Source organism: Hetaerina americana, unplaced genomic scaffold, assembly GCF_022747635.1.
Source record: "Hetaerina americana unplaced genomic scaffold, ioHetAmer1.1.p SCAF_4, whole genome shotgun sequence".
Taxonomy (NCBI): domain Eukaryota; kingdom Metazoa; phylum Arthropoda; class Insecta; order Odonata; family Calopterygidae; genus Hetaerina; species Hetaerina americana.
This window is the reverse complement of record NW_027286985.1, coordinates 10,631,590-10,653,886: the sequence shown is the minus strand read 5'-3', so window position 1 is coordinate 10,653,886 and position 22,297 is coordinate 10,631,590. Positions and strand designations below refer to the sequence as shown.

The following is a 22,297-nucleotide window of genomic DNA, read 5'->3' as shown; positions in this document are numbered from 1 at the left end:
GAACATTTAAACATCACACTAGGAGAGTATAAGAAGGACTTCATTAAAGAGTGACCATATATTTTTATCTACAAAAAATATGCAAAAGCTATCTTCGATATATTGTTACACTAATCTAAGAGTAATTTTTGGTACAAGTTTCATTGACTTGAATCCAGTATTGCATCAACGGTAGCTGTTTGTAAGTTGAACCATGTTCAGTTCACCCATGGCAACTATGGATGTATGCTTATGATGAGCAATAAATATGCTGCAGTGAAATTTTGCTGCAAACCTGCATAAAATATCAGCTGATACCTTTGTATGAGAAACTCATTCAATAGGAGCTAATGCAAGTGGACCTTCCACATATTCTTCCGCATTAGTACATTCACAATTTTATAGTAGTGGCACAATACATTTCTCTAGAGTGTAGCATAATCAGCTAACTAATGGTGCATTTTTTTAAACCTAGAGAAAAAGAATTGAGAGCTTAGTGATCTAAGATCAATAGCCAATGAATATCACTATAGCAAAACATAAAGTGTCAGGGAAATGATTTCTCAAAATGTCCACTGTATCTCAGGCTGAATAGACTTGGTCACAATCTATCTGAAACCATGTTTCATTGATGTTTACACTAAACCTATTTAGTTTCATATTGAAAAATACACTCAATGTTTCCTAATAGTTGAAATGTTATGCAAATTCCACAAATTTACGCCTGACACAACAAATTTTTCCTAATAGTGTTTACTGGTCACCATCGCCATGTTTCCATCACCATTTTCAGAATAATGACCAATATCTACAATTCTATTCTAATAGTTGGATTTTGATTAATAATAAAATATATAATAAAACCACGGAGTATTACTAAAAGCCATAATAAAACCACGGAGTATTACTAAAAGTCATCTTTATAATTATCACTTAATATAAAAATACAGGAAAGTAAGAAAATACAAAACTTATTACACAATACATATGGAATACAAGTCTTCTGTGGTGTACTGCATTATGCAGCAGCCTCTGGAACTGCTTGTAAAATAACTTTTCTCTTGGCATCATATGAAAAATTGTTCATCTTAAAGATTCTACTCTCGTAAAACTGCTTGACATCATAGATATTAATCAAACGAGCCTAGAAGACAAAAAAATAAATATATTATACAAGATTATGGCAATAAATATGATATCAAAGCTTCTAGACTATTAGCTCTAGCTGCTTCAAGCTGTTAGCTATAAATCCACTATTATAATATGCATGCTATTTAATAGTGGATTATAAATTGAATTTTCATAATTTTCATAAATTATGAAATTAACTCGTGAAAAATAGTGACAATGGGTTTGCTGGTCAGAGACTGTTCAATGAATGAAAAATTACTGTGATTTTTCATAATTCTCCTCAACCATAGTCTCAATTTTGCCCCAAAAATAACAGGTCAACAACAATAGATTTGAAACTTTTACTTACCCGATCAATCAGATCTTTTTCGCCAACTTCAATTACTGTAGCATTTGTGCCTTGGAAGCATCTTAAATAGGATATCTGATCCAGAGTAAGTTGACGAAGTATATAATATAGAAGCTCACTGTGATCTTTCTTAAATGACAAATATTTCTGGAATGCCTGCAATTGCAAAATGATGTACGAGACTTGAATTTTATTCCTCAGGAATATATGACCAACGAATTTCTTAGAAATATGAATAATAGGTGGGTAAATTGATAACCACCATATAAGGCATTGTAATTGCAGTATGGAGTTTCCATTTTAAAAACATTTTAGAGAAAAATAGAGAAATAAATAAAATTACATACGTTTCTCATTGATCTCATGACACTGTATTTCTGTGTTTCCACAAAGCTCTCCAATACCATTCGTATGGCCATGTTGACATCATCTTCCTGCACATAATCCCTAAGGTGCATGCGAGCATTTGCTTCAGCCATTCTTATCATGCTCTCAATATGACGGACTGTGATGGGCAAACTTCCTGTGATCTGAAAATTTAAAGGAAATCCAATTAATTAAAAAAAAATATGGCAAAAAATTTTTATTCTAAATTAAGAGACCAAATCATACTAAGGTGAGGCATTATATTTTCACAATGTCAGGTTAGGATTTACTGGACTGTTCAATGACTTAGCACTATGATATTTATCAAGTATTCAAAGAAAGCCCCAAGAAGTCATGACTTATATGGAATGAAACGTTCCTGCAGTGACTTAAGTTTCTGATTACCAAAATTTTAGTTCAGTTTCCACATACAAAGAGAGACCTCTTGGTCAATCATGATATTACATGATAAATTATAAGGTAAACATGCCCAACATATTAAACACCCACTTATCACCAGGTTCAAAGAACATCTAGTCAAATTTAGATTTAACAGACAAGATAACACCATAAATGGTTGCAATGGTAGGGTTTATTTATCACCTAAATCAACATTAAAACTTAAAAGAGTAAAGTAGTGCCATTTTTAGGTCATGGTGTCAGTGCTTCAGGGTGTGGTTATTGCCTGTTTAATTAATCTTCCATTCTCTTTTTCACGGAGTCCTCTTTTTTTCCCTTGGCTTTTCCATCCTACGCAAGTGCCTACACCTCATCACCTTAAAAAATTTGCACCAGCAGACAGAGTAAATTGAAATCTTATTAGAACACATACTATGCAAAACTTTTAAATGACGAATCATCATTATTATTTATATGTTTCAGGGCTATTATCAACAATTCATGCATAATATAGTTCCACAGATTCTTATGGAAATAAAAAAATGTATATGACAGGAAAATCCCATTTTATCCCTTCATGAAAGTAGAATGTTCTCGGGACAAAACCAACCAGCACCACTAGTGTAGTTTCAAAATTTTTGTTGTATGACATAGAGGCAATACCTATCTAACTCGTGCATTTAGGGTGATTTGGTGATTTTATATGACACACAAGTGACAGTAAATGATACAAAGGGATAATCTGGCCAGTAAGGTAGGTGGATAGATAGGTGATGAATGAAATCTCAAATATGTGAAAAGAAGGAATCAAGCACCGTGTCAAATACATATCCATGGGGGAGGGGAGGGCAAATACAAAGCAAGATGCGTTCACCCTCTTTAAATCCTTAAAAGTGTGTTGAACACAGAAGGGAAATTACCACCTTATGTCCATGTCTCCAGTTTTCCCCTCAAGTCACATAATTCCCAGAGTTTTGCCAAATTTCTCTGAATGAGTGGAGACATTTATTTTAGTAAACTATACATATTACAATTCTAGTTGTACATGAAAACAAATATTACCAAAGATTCTTGTCGTAGATCACTGTACATTCGGGCAACCTTGTCTTGATCCATGTTCTGTAGCTTGGGGTGCACATTTTCACGAGCGTAAATCAGGTACTTTTTAAGAAGCTCTTGAGGAATGGCCTCCAGTTTGACAGGAACTTCAGCATCTTCAGCCAGAGCTTCATCCTCCAAAGTCTCACCATCTCCATCTCTGTGAGGAGCAGGTGTTGTTGGTGCGGAGGTCGGATTCGCCGAGCTTTTAGTAGGGTGGTGCTTAATGTGAGATCTCACCACAAAACGCGCCAACCTCTGGTCCCTCATTGGATCCACCTCATCTCTAACAACACAAAGTATGTCAAATCGAGAGAGAATTGGATCTGACAAATTCACCTGCAATGAAATTACACCAAGATGAGCGCAATGAGACAAAAACAAGAATTCAACAAGATGCCATAGATTAGATCTATTTGTATGGGTTTTTAAGGTTTTCCAACAGATATGGTTATGTTGCAACAAACTCAACAACTTAAACAACATGTATATTAACACGTTGTTCATTTAGAAGTGAGATTTGAACCCAAGTCATTTGGGTAGAATGGAAAGCTGGTGAACTGGGTTTCTCAGGCAGGTTTAACTTAAGAGGACAAGAAATGAAAAGAAAGTTCTGAGAATGAGTTAATTGTATTATTAAATTTTGACATCTTCTGAGGTATATGGACATAATGGTATGAAAAATTACCTCAATGGACTTCAAACTTTCAATTATTATTAGTTGGTAATTACACATAAAATAATATAATCATGGAGGTTAAATTTCATCAATTTACTATTTATAATACATTCATAATTCATTTTTACAAGAAACCCATCGAGAGACATTTGTTTTTACAAACTCTTCCAATATTTTTGAACATGCAACATAGTATTATCATTAAGTTAATTTTTAGCAGGCATAGCCAGTCTTATTAAGGTGATGCTTCTCAATATACAATGCAACAAGAATTAGAGTCTTTATCTCTTCCTCTATTTGCATACGACAATGGGTTAAATGGAAGAAGGGACCATTAGGTCACAATTTCGCCCAAATAAAGACCTCTATCCATCTATCTATTGTGAAATGAACCAAATTGGAAAAGGAATTAGATTTGTGGAAAAAAAATAAATTAATTAGTCCATTATTTATGATACATACCTAATTCTTTTTTACTAGTAAACTGTTAAGATACATTGGGTCTTGCAGACTTCAAAATGTCGTGAAAATGCAACACAGCGTTATCATCATACAAGGTGCGTTCCAAAAGAAATGCAAATGAATTTCCCACTCCGCTCCAACTACCATACTACTGCCATATTAGGGTGATGCCTCTTAATGTACGATGCAACAGTTTCCCATGTTTTCAGCATTTCTCTTTTGCGCTAGATGATTGTTGCTTTGCTGTTTGCCTCCTCCTCCTCAGGCAAACTCTCCTTAACAACTTCTTCCTCTGAAATAGTATGCAACTCCTTAAGCTCATCAGTAGTTAGATCCAGGCTGTGCTCCTCTACAAGTTCGTCAATATTACTGTTATCCACCTCCAGTTCCAGGAACTTAGTAAAAGACAAAATCTCATTGACTACAGTCCCTATACCTGCCATCTCAAATACCTTAAAGTCAATTTCGTCAATGCTCTCTGGCCAAAGCTTCTTCCAAGCAGAAGTTAGAGTTCTCTTGGTAATCCCTTCCCACGCCTTTGCGATCATCTTAAGGCAGTCAATGATGTTGAAATGATTTTTCCAAAACTCTCTCAGATTGAGATTGGTTCTTTCAGTCAACTCATAGCAATGCTCGACAAGTGCTTTACTGTAGAGCTCAAAGTTAGAAATAACCTGCAGGTCCATAGGCTGGAGTAATGGAGTGGTATTGGGAGGAAGAAACTGGATCTTGATGAATTTAAATACCTCAAGGAAGTCATATTGCAGGCCAGGTGGATGAGCAGGAGCATTGCCCATAACAAGCAAGATATGGAGTGGCCAGATTCATCTCAAGCAAATACTTTTTCTCAGAAGGACCAAACACTTCATTGATCCAGTCAGTAAAATGGTCATGTATCACCCAAGCCTTGTTGTTGGACATCCTCATCAAATTTAGTCTGCTCTTCTGGACTTAGCACTTATTGAATGCTCGTAGAGTTTCTGAATGGTAAACAAGCATGGGTTTAATTTTTAAATTGCCACAAAATAACAGGGTGAGATGGTCTTTCAATGGCTTATGGCCGGACAATGCATTCTCCTCTGCTGCCATATAGGTTTGCTTCAGAATATTTTTCCAGAAGAGACCTGTCTTGCCACTATTATTATAGTAATAAACTTATTGCAGCAGGTGAAATCTACAAGATTCTTGGAGTCACTGATGAAGCTCTCTGCTGCCTTTGACTCAGAGCTTGCTGCTTCACCATGCCTTACAATGCCGCAGATGTCATCTGTTCTTCTCATTAACTTCTCGAACTATGCACGACTCTCCTTAAATACTCGCTCTGCAGTAGATGACCCTGACATCTTATTAATGAGGTCAGCCATAGTCACTTGTTCCTTCTCAAAAATTATATTCTTGTTACTGGTGTAGCAATGTTATTGCTTTAAATTTATGCATATGAGAAGCAACCTTTCAACATGGTTGAGAATACGTTAACATTGTTTAGATACTCTTGTTACTCTATTTGAAGCATTTATCTCCTTAGTCTTGTCCGTGCTCTTGAAGAAAAGGCCAATCATTGATGCCAACCAATTGATGTGCATACTAGATTAGCCACGCTCACACCTTGTTCCCGATTTTCAATGATTTTATTTTAATTTCCGTTATTTTTATACATGTATATAAATAATTCTCCTATGACTTTCTTCTTAAGGACTTATCTTCCGAGCCAATCTGGGAAGTCTCCCTCTCCTCATCACTCCTTATGCAAATTACTTGCTACTCGAGGAGCGTATTAAGCGAAGTTCCACTGTATTTGTTTTCTAAATACACGACTATAAGAAGCATTAATAGCAGTTAAAATAACCCATGAAGACTTCCCTGAAGTTCCCCAATATTAAGTTTAGTCATAATGTAGAGAAATAATTACATTTTCAGAGAAGGTCATCGATGCATCATATCTGCCTCCTATTGGATTAGCAGCAGCAATAACAGAACACCTTGCTTGGAGGGAAGTGACAATTCCAGCCTTGGATATCGATATTGATTGCTGTTCCATGGCTTCATGAATAGATGTTCTATCTTGGTCATTCATCTGTCAAAGAAACATTTAATGTAATAAAAAATATTGGCTGAAAGAATTTTTAGCATCAAATATGAATTCCATCAAAACATTCAATAATACATGCATAGCAGCTACAAATAAACCTGAACAATCAGCAGCAAATAACAGAGGTGAAAATGATAATTCAGAAAATAACTGAATGCTTTGAAACTCCTAATTTCCACATATTTTAAGGCAATAATTAGCCTCTCAAGAGATTGGTTGCAAGTAAGCATGTGCGAATAAATTTTCCATTAACTGTTCCAGTCAATAAATTCACAAATGAAGGCAAATGCAGCAAATTTTTGAACGATTAATCATTTTATTTCGCTAAGAAAGTAATTAAAATTATACAACAAACTAAAATTTATTCCAGCAACCTCTTAGATATGGGACATTACGAAATTAAAAATAAACTTGATGGGGTCTGCAAGTTACCCCGCATCAGACAAAAAAAGTTTTGAGCAACTATATAATGGTAGGGGTGGATGGGAGGGTGGATGGGAGGGAGGATGAGGGGAGGAGTTGGTGTGGTAGGAGCTGAAGGAGAGGCAATTCAGGAGAGGCAATTCAGGAGAGGAGAAATGGAGATGAGAAAAGGAAATCATTTGTCAAATTTTGGTGCTTCTTTCCATGCATGACATTCTCCAGTCACTCTAATCTACACTAAGATGAGCAAGTTTTCCCCCATACGCAGGCATGAAAGACCATTTACTCCATTGAACATGGCCAATTAAATGATGAATAAAATGGGATTATTCTGGCTGCTTGTGCAAATAAGGCAGTCAATATGTTCTTTTGCTATCACTTACAAATTATTCTTTGTTTGCCCAATGCAAATGAAGTCACAGCCATTGCACTCATGTTTATTAATAACACATTTTACTATGGATCACACTCTTCCCTATCCTTGCATTAAAAGGTTTTCTAGGATATTCTTAATATAAAAGCTAATGAACCTTGTTATATCTGAGTAAGCTTAAGAGATATTTTATGATGTTCTGTCAAACAAGGTCATTTATTTGCAACAATTTCAGAGTGTAAAAATCATTCGCCTTGACTGCGATTCGAACCCAGATCCCTCAATATCCAGTGGAGTGCTTTAGCCACCATAAGTGTTTAAAGTTGGCTTTAACCTCGTGGACTGTGGTGCTTCGCGCACGACTACGAATGCCTGTGACATTGAATGTACGGTATTTCGTCACAACATCTAGTTCCTTTAAAAGCCCCAAAAATTTCAGAGTTTAAGAGGATGCCTCGGTAGCTTAAGTGGCTAAAGCACTCGACCGGATATTGAGGGATCTGGGATCGAATCCCAGTCAAGGCGAATGATTTTTACACTCTGAAATTGTTGCATTGAAATGCACATTAGCGGATGACTCCGTTAAAAGTTACTGTTGCGGCATCTCCCGCAGTTTCTTTGAAAAGGTCATTTATACCCATCTCCAATTGCTTTAATGGACTAAACTAGTTGCATTAATTATTTTTTTACCATGTAAACTGTGGTTACTCAAGTTTAGTTTTAATTCATGTGACAATGGTGTAACAACATGTTTTATACTGTTATTAGTATTAATTGAAAATTGTTGTGAAATAGTAAGTTGCCAAAATCATGTATCTTGCTAATGGCATACATGGATGGATAAAACAAAATTTCGGAGAGATGACAATGGAATAATAATGATACTGCACCTTGTCAAACTCATCAATCAGGCAGACACCTCTGTCAGCCAACACAAGAGCTCCAGCTTCCAGGGTCCATTCTCGAGAGGCAACATTACGGTGGACATGCGCAGTCAAACCAACAGCTGAAGCACCTTGGCCAGTCGCAAAAATTGCCCTTGGTGCAACTCCTTCCACGTATTTTAAAAACTGAGATTTTGCAGTACCAGGATCTCCACAAATGAGCACATTTATATCACCTCGGACTTTATGCTTCATTCCTGCAAAATTTAATAAAGTTTAAATTTCAAAATTCACGTTGCCAGGTCTAAAAAAAATACAATTTCTAAAATTAATTATATTAGAATGATTTAATAAATGACAGATTATGTCTCAGTAATTGAAATAATTCGAAATAGCAATCACCACCTTAATAGTTAGCTACACTAAAACCTTTTTATTTTCATCCTACTAAATTCAAAATATGAAATGGGCAAGTTTAAGCTAAGAGCAGTTCCAATAAAAAATTATGGACTTTGACTTTATAATAAAAAGCAAAATACATAAATAATGGAATTAGGAGACATGTTCTGATGCTGTGACTTCCAAGATTCCATTTATTTACAAATTTTCCTCATGAAATAGCACATCCTTGAAAAAAAGTTTGTGCATTGCTGAGTTTTGTGTAAAACTATGTTTCTGTTATTAATTTCTCACAAAATAATTCACCACCCCCAAAATGCACTTCTTTTGATAAGCCAATAGACAGTGCAAAAAAATATCGGTTGTGATTCCAATGGGAGCAACACCTTAACCATGAATTGCTAGACCTATTATGAATTTATTTATACTTCAGGTCTTTAATGCTAATCCCTCAAGAAGTGAGATTACGGAGAGAGGGTGCGAAGAATTTATTCTCTTCCAAAATGCTTTGTTTATTCAATCAATTACGCAGGTGAAAGAGGAATCAATGGTACTATGCTGCTGAAATTTGGGACTTAGGCAAAGCATGGATATTGGGGGCAGAAATTATGGCCTCCCATGGTTGTCAGAGATGAAAGTTATAATAATTCAAGGAACAGGAGTAAACAATGAATACTGTTCATATTGTCAAGTGCTCACTCTCCACTGGAAGCCCTTTTGAAATACCAATCAGAAAGCTTCAAGTATACCAACAGAATATGTTAACAATATTTTTATTAGGATTCCCCTTGTGCTCTCTTCTAAATTTACGGGAGCACAATAACATTTGTCCAAACCTCAATGACTACTCTTCTTTGATGTTTGTCAATGAAAGTTAAAACATGAGTCCCCTTGCCAGAAGAGCTACAGAGGGATACAACATAGATATTTCAGAAAGCAATATACATAATGTAAGTAATTTGAATTCCAGTAGTTGCCTATTGATTTGCATTATACCACAAAGACTAACAAAGCCATGTCACAAAATATATTTATTCAAGAAAAATCTATATCCCAGGCGAGACTTCAGATGTCACGTTTGGTGAAATACATGTAAACACTGAAGTTGTCACCAAAGAACATAACTGACTAAACCACCAAAAGCCATGAAGTGGCTTGTCTTGAATGAACTAATTATTATTGTCTGTTTAAATGTTAAAGTTAAACATTCATTTTTGGTACAAATATTGATGCTCATTCCATGAGAATCTTATTCTTCCAACAAGCCATTGCAATCATGATATAATTTGCAACTGCCAAATTTCATGGAACATAACTAAGAATGAAGGAAAATGTATTTCATCATAAACAGCCATTGTACCTAATTTCAATTCTTTTTTTTGCCTTTTCATTGAGATGAGAAGTATTGGGATCTCTGCTCTCACCAATATCATACATCCCGAATATCTACATGAAGGAATTTGATGATTTCAGGCTAAATTATGAGGAAGTTCACCTTCATAAAAATGAGGAACATATTGTCCTCGTTCACTGGATTTTTATCAAGATACGACTAGTCTCAACACTTCAGTGTCATCATGCGGCACAATTTTAACATGAGTATTTGTGGTACATATGAAGAAATTTTTAAAAGGGATATTTAATCAACAATATATTGTTTGAACAACTCTCTACAAACCTATAAGCCTCCCTTTCTTTCATGGAAAACACGTAACTTCATGCTATGTACCTCCCATCGTTTCCTTACCAGGAAAATCTTTCCCCTCCATTCCAAACCACTAAAATTTCAAATTCACCCTTCCCCTTCGCCACCGTCCCTTTCCCTCAACAATGAGTACATACTATACCTATACCTACTCATGCTAAACTTGTACCTGATGAAGATGCTGAAGCACTAGAACTAGTTGTACCTTAATAAAATTCAGTGGACGAATACCGTGTGTTCCTTATTACATTTAAACGGAGGAGTTTGTACACAAAGCACTCATCCACTCCGCAGGGAAATTTTTCCCCTCGCACCCCTGGCTGGTTGAGAGATCTATATGAATTCATAACATCCAACTTCGCACAAGATTCACCACAGATATCTAAGAATGGCCAACTTCCTTTCATGGACATCTTAGCCAGCTACAGGGGACTCTGTCTATAGGAAGAAAATGCACTTGGACAGCCCTATCTGCAAGCTTCTTTCCAACACCATGCAAGACTAGATTGCTGAAAACCCTGACATCAGGCAGTGGCAATTCCAGATTGAGATTTTTTAAGCAAGACGATGAAGAACCTGATGCTTAGTTGAACTTGTCATATGCAGTGTAAACCATTCAAAACGTAGCAATAGCACAACATTGTCATGATTCACCTGCAACAGAAAAACAAACAACTGTCTCCTTTAACCCTAAGATAGAGTTCCTCACACATTTCATGAGAGAATGTACCAGATAAGGTGCCCCTGGGGAAATCATGCATTGGGCTGACAGGAAGGTCAATCCAATGCCGATTATGGTAAAATTACGGAGCCAAAGGGAATAAGTAGCTCAGTCTCTCTGCCCTCTCAGAACATGTTTGGTAAGAACTGGCCACTCTTTGGACTTAGAGAAAATGAAACTAAGCATCAAAGGAGCAATTGAAGGGTCTCCTCCAGTGATAATGATAATGGAAGAGTATCTTGCAGCAATTGAAGAAGCAAAATGATCCACTTGGCCCACTACAGTACTTTACAAAATACAGAACTGTAATAAATTTTTCCTCAAGTAACCTCATTCCATTTTTTTTTGGTCCCTTAAATTTTCAAATGACAAGGCTTTACTGTAGAGAGGGGATAGCGATGGTGCGGGGGCTAATGTACTGGCTTCCCACCCAGAGAGCCCGGGTTCATATCCTGGCGGTGTAGAATATTTTTCAGAGTTATCTCGATCCCAACTTGAGGTGCTTTGTGGAGGGCACTTTGAGTGAGTATGCCGTCTGTCGCATGGGACATTGAGCTGCGGACCCCTTGGCGCCTTTCATAAAGAGTAGGCTAATGCTGACGCCAGGTTTCTCTCCACCCTTAATCCTTTCCTGTCCATCCCCTATGGTGCAAATGACCTCCCCTAAATACTACTACTACTTTACTGTAGATATGTTCTATATTTTTTTCTGCTGTTTTTGTACATTATTGATAACTCAAGCAAAATATGTTGATTTGTATGAAAGATCTTTGGCTTCTAAATCAAGCAGCAACTCTAAATGAATTGTTAGAATGAAAACTCAATTTACTCAATTTTATTGTTCAAGTACTGCCAGGTGAAAATATATGACACTTATACCAGACACATGATTACATCTTAAGGAGAATATAGGGTGCAGCACTTAAATCTGGACAAGCATCCATTTCCACAAATGAGGTTTCCTCACTAGGTTAGCAAAACCTTCACCAGACTTCTCCAAAGCATAATACTTAGCCACAATAATAGTAAACAGTTGATCTGGTAACGAGAAGAATCTAACTATATCACTGGGTGAACACTTTCGATAATAGCGGCTCTTCGATTGCACTCTGAACGCATACCTAACATCTCGGCCATTTTGAGGTTATAACTGTTTACTAGATGCCTCTAACTTTCAAGTCCACCAATCACGACCTGCAGTGACATAGGATATGGTGGGAAATTCAAATTGAAATTTGTCTGGCTTTAGGCACTGCACCCTGTAAATACTCCTATCATTATCTTAGGTTAAAAGAAGGGCAATCATAAATGACCCATCTCCTTAAGGATTACATATCCCTGAATGGCACCCAAAAGAGTGAAAACAAAAACAAACCTGGATTCTTGGGTTCTCCACCAAATAATGACAATGATAGGGCTTTCTTGATGTATGCATGGCCATAAATCGATGGGGCAATGCTGGCAGCAATCCTTTCGCCAACATTACGATCCTTTGCCAAACGCGTGACCGCAGCGACATCTTCATCGGTCAGGGCCTGGGCTGCAGCACGTGCATCGCGAGCTTCGACGTGATTCGCGAGAATGACAGTGGAGAATACTGGGAAGCCATGCTCGGTGTTGAGGGAGCCATCATATGAGTGAGTGTAAATGCCAGTCACGTCCACCTCATCCCCTGGTTTGCACCGGTCACAGAGGTCACCCAAGAGAACACATTCCTTAGACCTTGGGATGCGACCCGCTGGAACGCGACCAGGACACTCCTGGAGGGTTATCTTCTGGTAGTTACGATACAATGTTTGCTCCATATTGACCTGAAAGTTTTGCCAATCGAAAATAATGTACATGAAGATTGTTCAATCAAAAGAACTAAAAATACCTCAAAATATTACAATAACAATGTAAGTTAATGCATAGAAATAATTAAACTCTTAGGATAAACTCAGGGAATCCAGAAGTAATGTCCACATACAATTAATTCCAAGATGATTAAACATCCATGTCTGCCATGCAATTTAAATCCTTAAACATTTCACTTAACTGATGAACATGTTTTCACTCGCCACATTAAGCAAGATTAAAAAAATAATAACAGCACATGTTGCATGGATGGTATTTACTCAAATATTTATTTCAACATTCTCTTCCAAAAATAACTTAATACACATTTCCAAAAATTCCCATGACCTAGTTTTGCTGTTACAATATCAAACATTCACTTAAGTAGGACAAAATAATTACCATGAATGGACCAGTACTCTGACATTCTGGACAAGATCCTGGCTTAACTTCATTACTTTGGCTTTGGGAAAATGGCCCAAGAACATAACCACATTTGTTACAATCATACTTGACAATGGAGAGCTGGGGAAGAATTCCCGTACTGGCAGTTACAACTCCCACTGTTCTCACCAACTGATTAAGGTGAATTTTCCTGGGGAGAGTAAGAATTGACACATAATTAACTTAAAAATAAATTACCATGTGATAATAGCAGATATAAATTAGAAATGCACGCTTGAACGCAAAAAAAGCTATCCATTTTCTTGGATTTCCACTTCATTCTTTGGGAGGAATATCCGTGTTGATTGAAAACTGAACAGTGACCATATTATATAAGTGGTATATGGTATAAGAGGCACACCCTACAAATCGATTGAATCTTATCTAAATGAAAGGCATCAGTATGTTGAGCTCTCAAGAAATGGCTTCAAATTTGTTTCCCCCGTAGAGAAGTAACACTGGGTGTTCCCCAGGGTTCTGTACTTGGTCCTATTTTATTTTTAATTTATATCAATGATCTCCCAGATAAGCTTAAGTTCATTAAGGGAATAGACCCATTACTGTATGCTGAAGATACAAATATCATAGTGTCAGCCTCCTCAGTAGACAGTTTGACAGAAAGAGCAGCTAAAGTAGCTCAGATTTTCAATGAATGGTGTCTTCATAACTTCCTAAAACCCAATATAAAGAAGTCCAGCAAGGACCTGCAATGACCAGCACCAGCCATTTGTCAGAACACACAATACTGCTCATGGACCCAAAGCAATGGGCTTAAGGTTATTCAATAAACTTCCCCATGAAATCAAATATGAAACAAAACTACCCGTTTTCAAGAAAAAGCTGTTCAACCTTTTAAAAAATAATATGTTCTATTCTGTAAATGAATACCTGGAATTTGTGTATGTATGAATATGCAACAAATCTTCGGACAAATAAATGTATTATTATTACATTTACAAAGATCATGGCTGATTGGATCATTGGAAAGGACCAAAAAAATAACCAAATTAAAATAACATGTGAATATGGCTTTAAAAAAATATATCTATGGCATGCTCAATGAAAATGACCAAGATAGTTCCAAGGAGCAATACCACATTATTTTATGATACAAGGAATTTTTGCATTAAAACTTTGTCTTGGGCTTTATTTTATTTAAACCTTGAGGAGCTTTCATTCATCATTTCATTCGTAAAGATTATGCACCGTAACTAGGGACCTGATATTCCTGGTACTCACAAATACCCAATAATGGCTCTATATTTTTGTGAATATAGTTCTTCACTGAATCCAAATAATAAGTAATAGAAAATTAAAACACTAAACAAATACAAACATCACTGAATGGAAATAGACAGCATAACTACTAGACAAACATTGGGCTTTCCTTGTCATTAGGTTAAAAAGAGATGGGCATGTATGATAACAATAACATTGCATTGAAATAGAACATCTTAATTAAATTATATTGTAAATAGATTCATGAAAATATTTCTATGCATCAGATTCAACTTTTTCAGAATAAATACCTGTCAACACTAATAGATTACTACTGTTAAGAAGATTATTTGCTCTTATGCAAAATTGATATTAATTACAGGAGTAGAGTTAACTTTCTTTCATTTGTGTTCCTAGTAGTAGTAGTAGTTTTGAGGGGAGGCAACCGACAGCTAAGGTCATTTGTGCCATAGGGGATGGACAGGAAAGGATGAAGGGTGGAGAGAAACCCGGCGTCGGCATTAGCCTACTCTTTACGAAAGGCGCCAAGGGGTCCGCAGTTTAACGTCCCATCCGATGGACGGTGTACTCACCAAAAGTGCCCTCTATGAAGCACCTCAAGTAGGGATCGAGATACCTCTGAAAAATATTCAACACCGCCGGGATTTGAACCCGCACCCTCAGGGTGGGAAGCCAGTACGTTAGCCACCGCACCATCTCGATCCCCTCATTTGTGTTCCTTGAACATCGTAAAATTCCGAGAGAATTATTCAACTTGAGGCCACTATTTTGCTGACATGAAAATATTATGGCCTGACTGAACAATATCACTCACCCAAAGGTGAAATAATTTTTATAAGATTATTGATTTACCTGAATGTCCTTAGTTCTTCAATAAGCGGTAGTTCAGATATCCGTACATGTATTTCGGATGACACTCGCTCATACTGGGGATATATGTTTAAGACAAGTTCTTTGGCAACTTCATCAAATATAGCCAGCATTTCTAAGGGTGCCTCTGGCAAAAAATATGCTAGAATCTGCTCTTTGCATGCAAGAATTGGAAATTCAACCACAAAGCTGGACTGGTTACCTGTAAAATTGAATCAGAAATGCTAAAAATTGCCAGATAATTGTTTGAAAAAAGTAAAACAAATATTAACGCTCAAACTCAATTAATTGTTAAAATAATACATCTCAGATTTCACTTACTTTCACACATTCGCCTGATTCGATCCTTGTAAATATAATGGCCTTTTGGGTTGACAAAAGTCCGCAGAAAACTTTTGAAACGATTAGCAATTTCAGTTCTTGGTCCCAACATTGAAACCCACTCTTTGGTTGAATAACCTTTGGTGTCCTCCAGATTTTCAATGGATTCAATCATCTGTTGAGAGAAATGATAATCATTGTCACATTCCACATTAATTTACCCTCACGAATAAACTTTTGAATTGGAAATAAGTAAACACACACCACGAAATGTTGCTATTGCTTCTGAAGGCGATACATCCTCATAAAAGTTGCTGACCCCTGTAACTTCAGTATTGTATTTTGACTGTTTCATTATTACACTCATGCCCAAGAAAAAAAGTTCCTATAGTCAAGTTAACAGATTTTTCCTATATCTCTGCAAACTTACACCAACACGACTATTGACTGGAATGATATTCTCCATGCTCAAAATATTTATGATGGCTTCAACAACCTTTACTCAAGGTTTAAGTTGCTGTTTGTCTATGTCTTTCCTTCAGTTACTGCTAAACCAAACTCAATTGAGTACAATAAATGGTATATGGTTGACAGATGTATTTATTTAATGGCACAAGTGACTAATTCCTACCATAGAATTTTGTGATCCTCCATAAATGTACCAAGGTACTAAATGATTATGGGCTCTTCTAACATGAAAACTGAAGTTACTTTTGACAACAGCACCAAAAAAGGAATACATTAAAACAAATCATGCATCCGTAAAGATCAAACAAGCAGATGCTTCTTGAGAAATTGGAAAGTTTCTGTGCGGAGTTTGGTATCACTTGGCACACTATTTAATCTGAAAATGAATAAGACTAAGACCCATCTATACCCATGTCTGTTCTTACATTAAATTTCCAAAACATGGAAATGGACATCATGAGAATCAAGCCATTGGAAGATGAAAAATGGTCAAGAGGCCATTGGATGAGGCCTTGCGATTGTTTGCATACATCCAGAGGATGTATGCAAACAATCACAGGGAGCAGAAATTCGTGGCACTTGCATACATGATACAGCATTAAATGCTTGCCAAATACTTGTACATGGAGAACTTTACTGCTAGCATTGGTTGTCTATGGTATTTTAGGAGGAGATATAATATTTATTATCGCATCTATTAAATTATATGAAAGTGATTCACGAGTACCGAGAGTAATGCCATTGAACAATATAGAGCAAAATTGCAAGCACTGCTGAGTGTGTATGATTCATAGTAATTAAGGATTTATAAAGCATATCAAATGGGACTGTACCAAAGAGCTTAGAAATAAAATAGGTAAGCTTTACGAATTTCATAGAAGTTATCTTGATTAAAAATCTATAAAGAAAATGACTATACATATACTTCTGTGTGCTAATGCTAATCATAGCCACAAGCTCAAGTTTTGCCATGGGATAACATTGACAACCTAGAACTCTATACAAAGAGGAAGATAATGAATGCCCTCTCTAGACCTTAAGAGAACTCAGCAAATTTATGATTTGTCGGAGTTATCACAATGGACTAGTTCCATAACCCCTTTTCACTAAGTGACAAAAGTTCCTGGAATTCTTAAGGAGGAAATTAAAGTGCTTTTTCATAAGCCAACACTAGAGACACAAATATCTCAAATTATTAATTTCTGTAAAAATGATCAATTACAAAAGATGCAAACAAATTCTCCGATGACGATAATTATGGAACAACAGCTGATTAACTCCATTAACTACTACCACCTGAACAAGTTTCATTGAAATTCGATAGAAATAAAGGGCCAAACACCATTTTGTGTAGCAAAATCAAAAATATTAGCTGCAATAATCTTAAATATTTTAGCAAAATCAACAAATTATGCGTGAACACATTTTATGGCAGATGGTACCGTTATGTACACCAAAGAACAGTAGAAAACAAGCGTTTGGTCATTACGACTGAAAATTACAAAATAATATTAGTGGTATTCTTCTTAAGTTGAACTCTAATCTGTACAAATAAAAATGTGATCAATTATGAGTTATCCCAGGAAAGAAAATAGATAATATAAATGGCATAATACAATATGGAGTATGCATTACATTGCTTTGATCAACGGTACTTGTGAATTACCATCAACACTCTTTGGAGAAAATCTATCACATTTTTTATTCAAATAAGTTTATTTCATACTTAAATAGAATCATCTTACACTTGAAATAAGTCATTGGAAGTTATCAGCGATCAAGGATTTACAAGATTGGAGGGAGAAATTTTGATAGGGTCAAAATGTACAAACCCCATACAGCCCTAATTTCACTTCATCCAAACAATCAAAAGCCCCATATAATCAGGATTAGTGAGGGGTTGCAACATCTAATTCCCTATTGATAGAGGGCTAACGTTTGCGATACATCATGTTCTGATTAAACACGCATCAATTTAGTTGGGTGTATTATGGGAACACCGAAAACTGACATCAAATTACTTAAAATGTAAGATGAATAACTCATTAAATTCTATGATAGAGACAACTGGTGTTAAGAATGAACTAAATAATTCTTTAATGGCTTACCTGCTTCAGCAACTCACAAATCACATTACAAGGTTATTCCAGGAACACAATTACTTCAATATCAAACTTACAAATGCATTTAGCACACTTCATTCATTAATTCTTTTAAGGCCATTAAAAGAGATATGACATCTATCTAGTTAAAAACAATTTAAGTTAATCCAAAGATAAAAATAAAGATAAGAATAGTTTTAAGTGAATGTTTATGAACTGGACTTAATGGAGCTGACTGAGAGCACGCATTAAGAGATTTAATGTGATAAATGGATTACTTCTGATAAACTGCAGAAAATTAATTTTGGATTTCATAATTTCTTACTCCCATCCAATTTCTTATTTTTTTCCTGAAACAACTGTAATTCTTGCACCTTTCATTTCAATATTATCAAAAGAAAATAATCTACAAAATAAATTAGAGAACGGAATGATGGAGTTCCCTTGATATAGTACTTACTTCAGCTTCATCCTCTTCCCCAGCAGCAGTCTTATCCTGCAAACGACGCTTTCTGCGGGGTGCATCCTCATCATCACTATCCTCTAAACATTCAATTAAACAGAGATCATACATTAGACAGAGAAATTTCCAGCCATGGCAAACAACGTAAACATTACTCTAAACTTAAACAAGACCTGATGTTGCCTTCTGCAAACAGTACTTACCATATATTAACTCACGGTCTCCCCTCCTCATGAGTAAACCCGCATCACGGTCACGCCTCCTCATAGCCATTTCAGCGGCAGCACGATCTGTTTGAGATATTACATCATAATCCTCATCATCTACCACACTTGCTTCATAACGATCCAGGGATGGCCTCGCAGCATAATCACTGGAAATAGGGTTGTAGCACAAGTCAGTTTAAAAAAAAGAGAATTGAAATAGATCACATTATTGCATAAGGAATCAGCACTTGAACACAAGCAATCTATCATGAATGTAACTTCAATGATGTTATCAAAATATATAATTCAATTAGAAGGTTTTATGATCCCAAATAGAGACTGATAAATATCTGCAAATACTGCAAACAGCAAAAGCTCATTGCAGAGAGTCTATAAACCACGACCAACATTCAAAGGATTATGTTGGTAGCTTTTGGGATGACTTGTTCCATTGCTTTAATCCCCCAAATAAAGAGGAAAGTTTAAGCATGATGAAGCCCCAAAAGTTATTCAACCATGTAATTCCGCTCAAGACAACTATGATTTATAGTGGATGTGCACACAAAATACACTGAGGGACTATTTTGGTTCTATGATGAAGGCGATAGCTTAATAGTGCAAGTTAATAGCATCAAGCTTTGGCTTCAAAAGAATCTCCTCTTTAAAAGGAAACTACCAATTCATATCAGTCTCAAAAACGATGTAATGGCACACCTAATCAAAAAATCTACACTCCAATACCCACCATAAGCTTTGCATTACATGCAGGCATAATCTTCAATATTCAAAAGAGGATTATATGTATTATGAGCAATGCTCCTTGTGATGCACCATGTAAACCTATCCTCAAAAGACTTGGGTTTATTACCAGTACCTTGCACATATATATGTATTGTCATCTTGCATGCAAAGGGTAATATTCCTCAGTACAGGTCCAACCACGATTATCATAATCACTACATAATATTTTTTCTAAAATTATGAAGTTCCCATCTGACGTGTCCTATATTTGTGTATGAGTGAATATGCAACAAATCTCATGACAAATAAATGCATTATCATTAATAGCAGCCCAATCAGCAAGTGAACTTTTCAAAAGAAAGCACATAATGTAAATCCTAATACATTCTCCAACCTTCCTACACATGGCAACTTTCTTTTTATGAACTGAAGATTTAAATTGTTTTCAGTTTATTTGATCAATCCCATTATTGATACCTATCATTCCACTTTCATTCTAATTTTGTTTTCTGCACAATTGCACATAGTCGTTTTTTTCGACTGCCTTCAGAGTGAGGATGTGCTCGTTCTGGAGTACAATAAATATATTTTCATTGAATTAGCACCTATCTACATATAATACTTCCATTGCCATACATTCATGAATCCAATAATGTATATGCATTGTCCAAGGCAAAAGTGCTTTCAACACATTCAAGCAATTTCAATCGAAACGTACGCTTCCATGTTGTCACCAAACAGCTCCTCGCCATCCTCCTCCTCTTCCTCCTGCAAGGCTCTGTCCTCATCACCTCCTCCTCCACCAATTAATTCACTTTCATCCTCAAACGGCTCCAGGTCTTCTCGTGGGGGTGATGTGGCAGCATATATTTCGTTTCCCTCCGATGCTGCAGGGGACGATGCATTTCCATTTTGCTGCTGGTAATATTAAAAAGACCAAATTCAATTAAATCCATTAAATATAGAATGAAACAAAAATTTCTTATATATTTTTAAATTTTTCATAGATTTTTATTCAAGCAGTATTGGAATTCTGGCAAGAGAAATTAGCATTAAATGTATGGAAATTCAGAAAACCCTCCAACTCACACCTGTTATTTTCATGAATAATTTGCCTTGATATAATGTTACATAATTAAAAATACGAGTGCAATTTCATGAGGCAGTCTTATAACTGATAGCTGTGAGAACATTCAAATGTTAATCCCGGAATCTCCTAAGACAATTTGAAAGACTGGCTAGTTTAGGAGTCAGGTGGAAATTCTCGAACAAGTGCAACAGTGAATATTGCTAATTTTTGCTGAGCTTCATTTTTCTATAAGCGGCGTATTTGAGTTGCACACAAATCACAAACAAAAACATTAAAACGGTCCTTCAAACAAATTGAAATGTAATGAAATAATTGACTTTGTAATTCCACACACTTTATTTAAAAACACGACCAGGTTTCGACGTTGAACGTCATCATCAGCCTGATGATGACGTTCAACGTCGAAACCTGGTCGTGTTTTTAAATAAAGTGTGTGGAATTACAAAGTCAATTATTTCATTACATTTCAATATGTTATGCAAATTCCACAAAGTTACGCCTGAGACAACAAATTTCTTCAAACAAATATTTAATTGTATACACAGCTCTCAAGTAAGTCATTAACACCGTCTATGTAGCCATTTATATAGCTCTCAAAAACAAATATCTTCACAGGCTCTGAAGCTAGTCGCTTACAGCGCAAATACTCCAGGGAATAATCCCTCTAAAAGTTAACTATGCCGATCGAATGCTCGTCATAGGTCACCGCGGATCCTCCAAGAAGTCTTATTGGCCCACTATGGTGAACTCAAAAACCCAAACTCTTGCGAGGGGGTCACATCAAATTCCCTTCTGAACTTACTTAAATCGAGCAACGCAACTCATAAGAATAAATGACAACTTAAGGGAGATAGTGGGTTTTCTTAATACGATATAAATATGTTCTGTGAAATAAATACCTGTGGCATTTAAAACGGAATTATAATTGCGTTAATAGGCAAGCACCAAAACACACAACTCATTGAAAAAAACACTCGACGTAACGTAACGACATTCCGCATTTTCATCTTATAAAGAATGCCGAGTAAATTACGCTCCCCATGCCAGTCTCATCGCATAATTTAGGAGTCACATTTTTAACATGGTGAACACAAAAAAAATTTGAAGCATAGAAAATCACTAACATTTTTTTTGAAGTAAAAACCCTCTATTAGCTGCATAAATTAAAAAGGAGTCGACTACACGTAGTATTGAAATTCTTTTTAAGTATTTCATGCTTATCGTAGAGAGAGCTGACATTTGTACCGAACCGTTTGTAATGAACCGCTAACCACACAAATAAATTAGTTTGCACAAAACTGAAACTGGCGCAGTTAAGGCTAACCTCATATCTCGAAATGAGTTAAACTCTAGAAATAATACGAGCAACAAAATACGATCAAATATTCACATACCGACATTGCGACAACTTCTGCCCAAGTTAACACCCGCGATGGAGTAAAAACCGCGGGAAAATCTAC

The 22,297-nt window shown here is 36.1% G+C and overlaps 1 protein-coding gene across 1 annotated transcript; it reads right to left on the bottom strand.

The window, feature by feature from the left end:
- Window positions 1-916: 916 nt before the first annotated feature.
- Mcm2 (DNA replication licensing factor Mcm2) lies at window positions 917-22,292 on the bottom strand. The gene is made up of 14 exons (XM_071590041.1): window positions 22,232-22,292; window positions 20,466-20,665; window positions 19,004-19,173; window positions 18,798-18,880; window positions 15,768-15,942; window positions 15,429-15,648; window positions 13,296-13,488; window positions 12,433-12,868; window positions 8,239-8,489; window positions 6,373-6,537; window positions 3,287-3,661; window positions 1,807-1,989; window positions 1,460-1,615; window positions 917-1,123 (listed from the first exon to the last, which is right to left on the bottom strand). Exons 1-14 carry the CDS (start codon window positions 22,235-22,237, stop codon window positions 998-1,000), a joined length of 2,739 nt encoding a protein of 912 aa, XP_071446142.1. The 5' UTR covers window positions 22,238-22,292; the 3' UTR covers window positions 917-997.
- Window positions 22,293-22,297: the final 5 nt, after the last annotated feature.

Coding starts and splice junctions, on each gene's coding strand:
- Mcm2 (XM_071590041.1), bottom strand. Junction 15,943..18,797: donor GGGAAGAGGATGAAGCTGAA/GTAAGTACTATA, acceptor TTCTCTCAACAG/ATGATTGAATCCATTGAAAA. Junction 1,616..1,806: donor TCATGAGATCAATGAGAAAC/GTATGTAATTTT, acceptor TTGCAATTGCAG/GCATTCCAGAAATATTTGTC.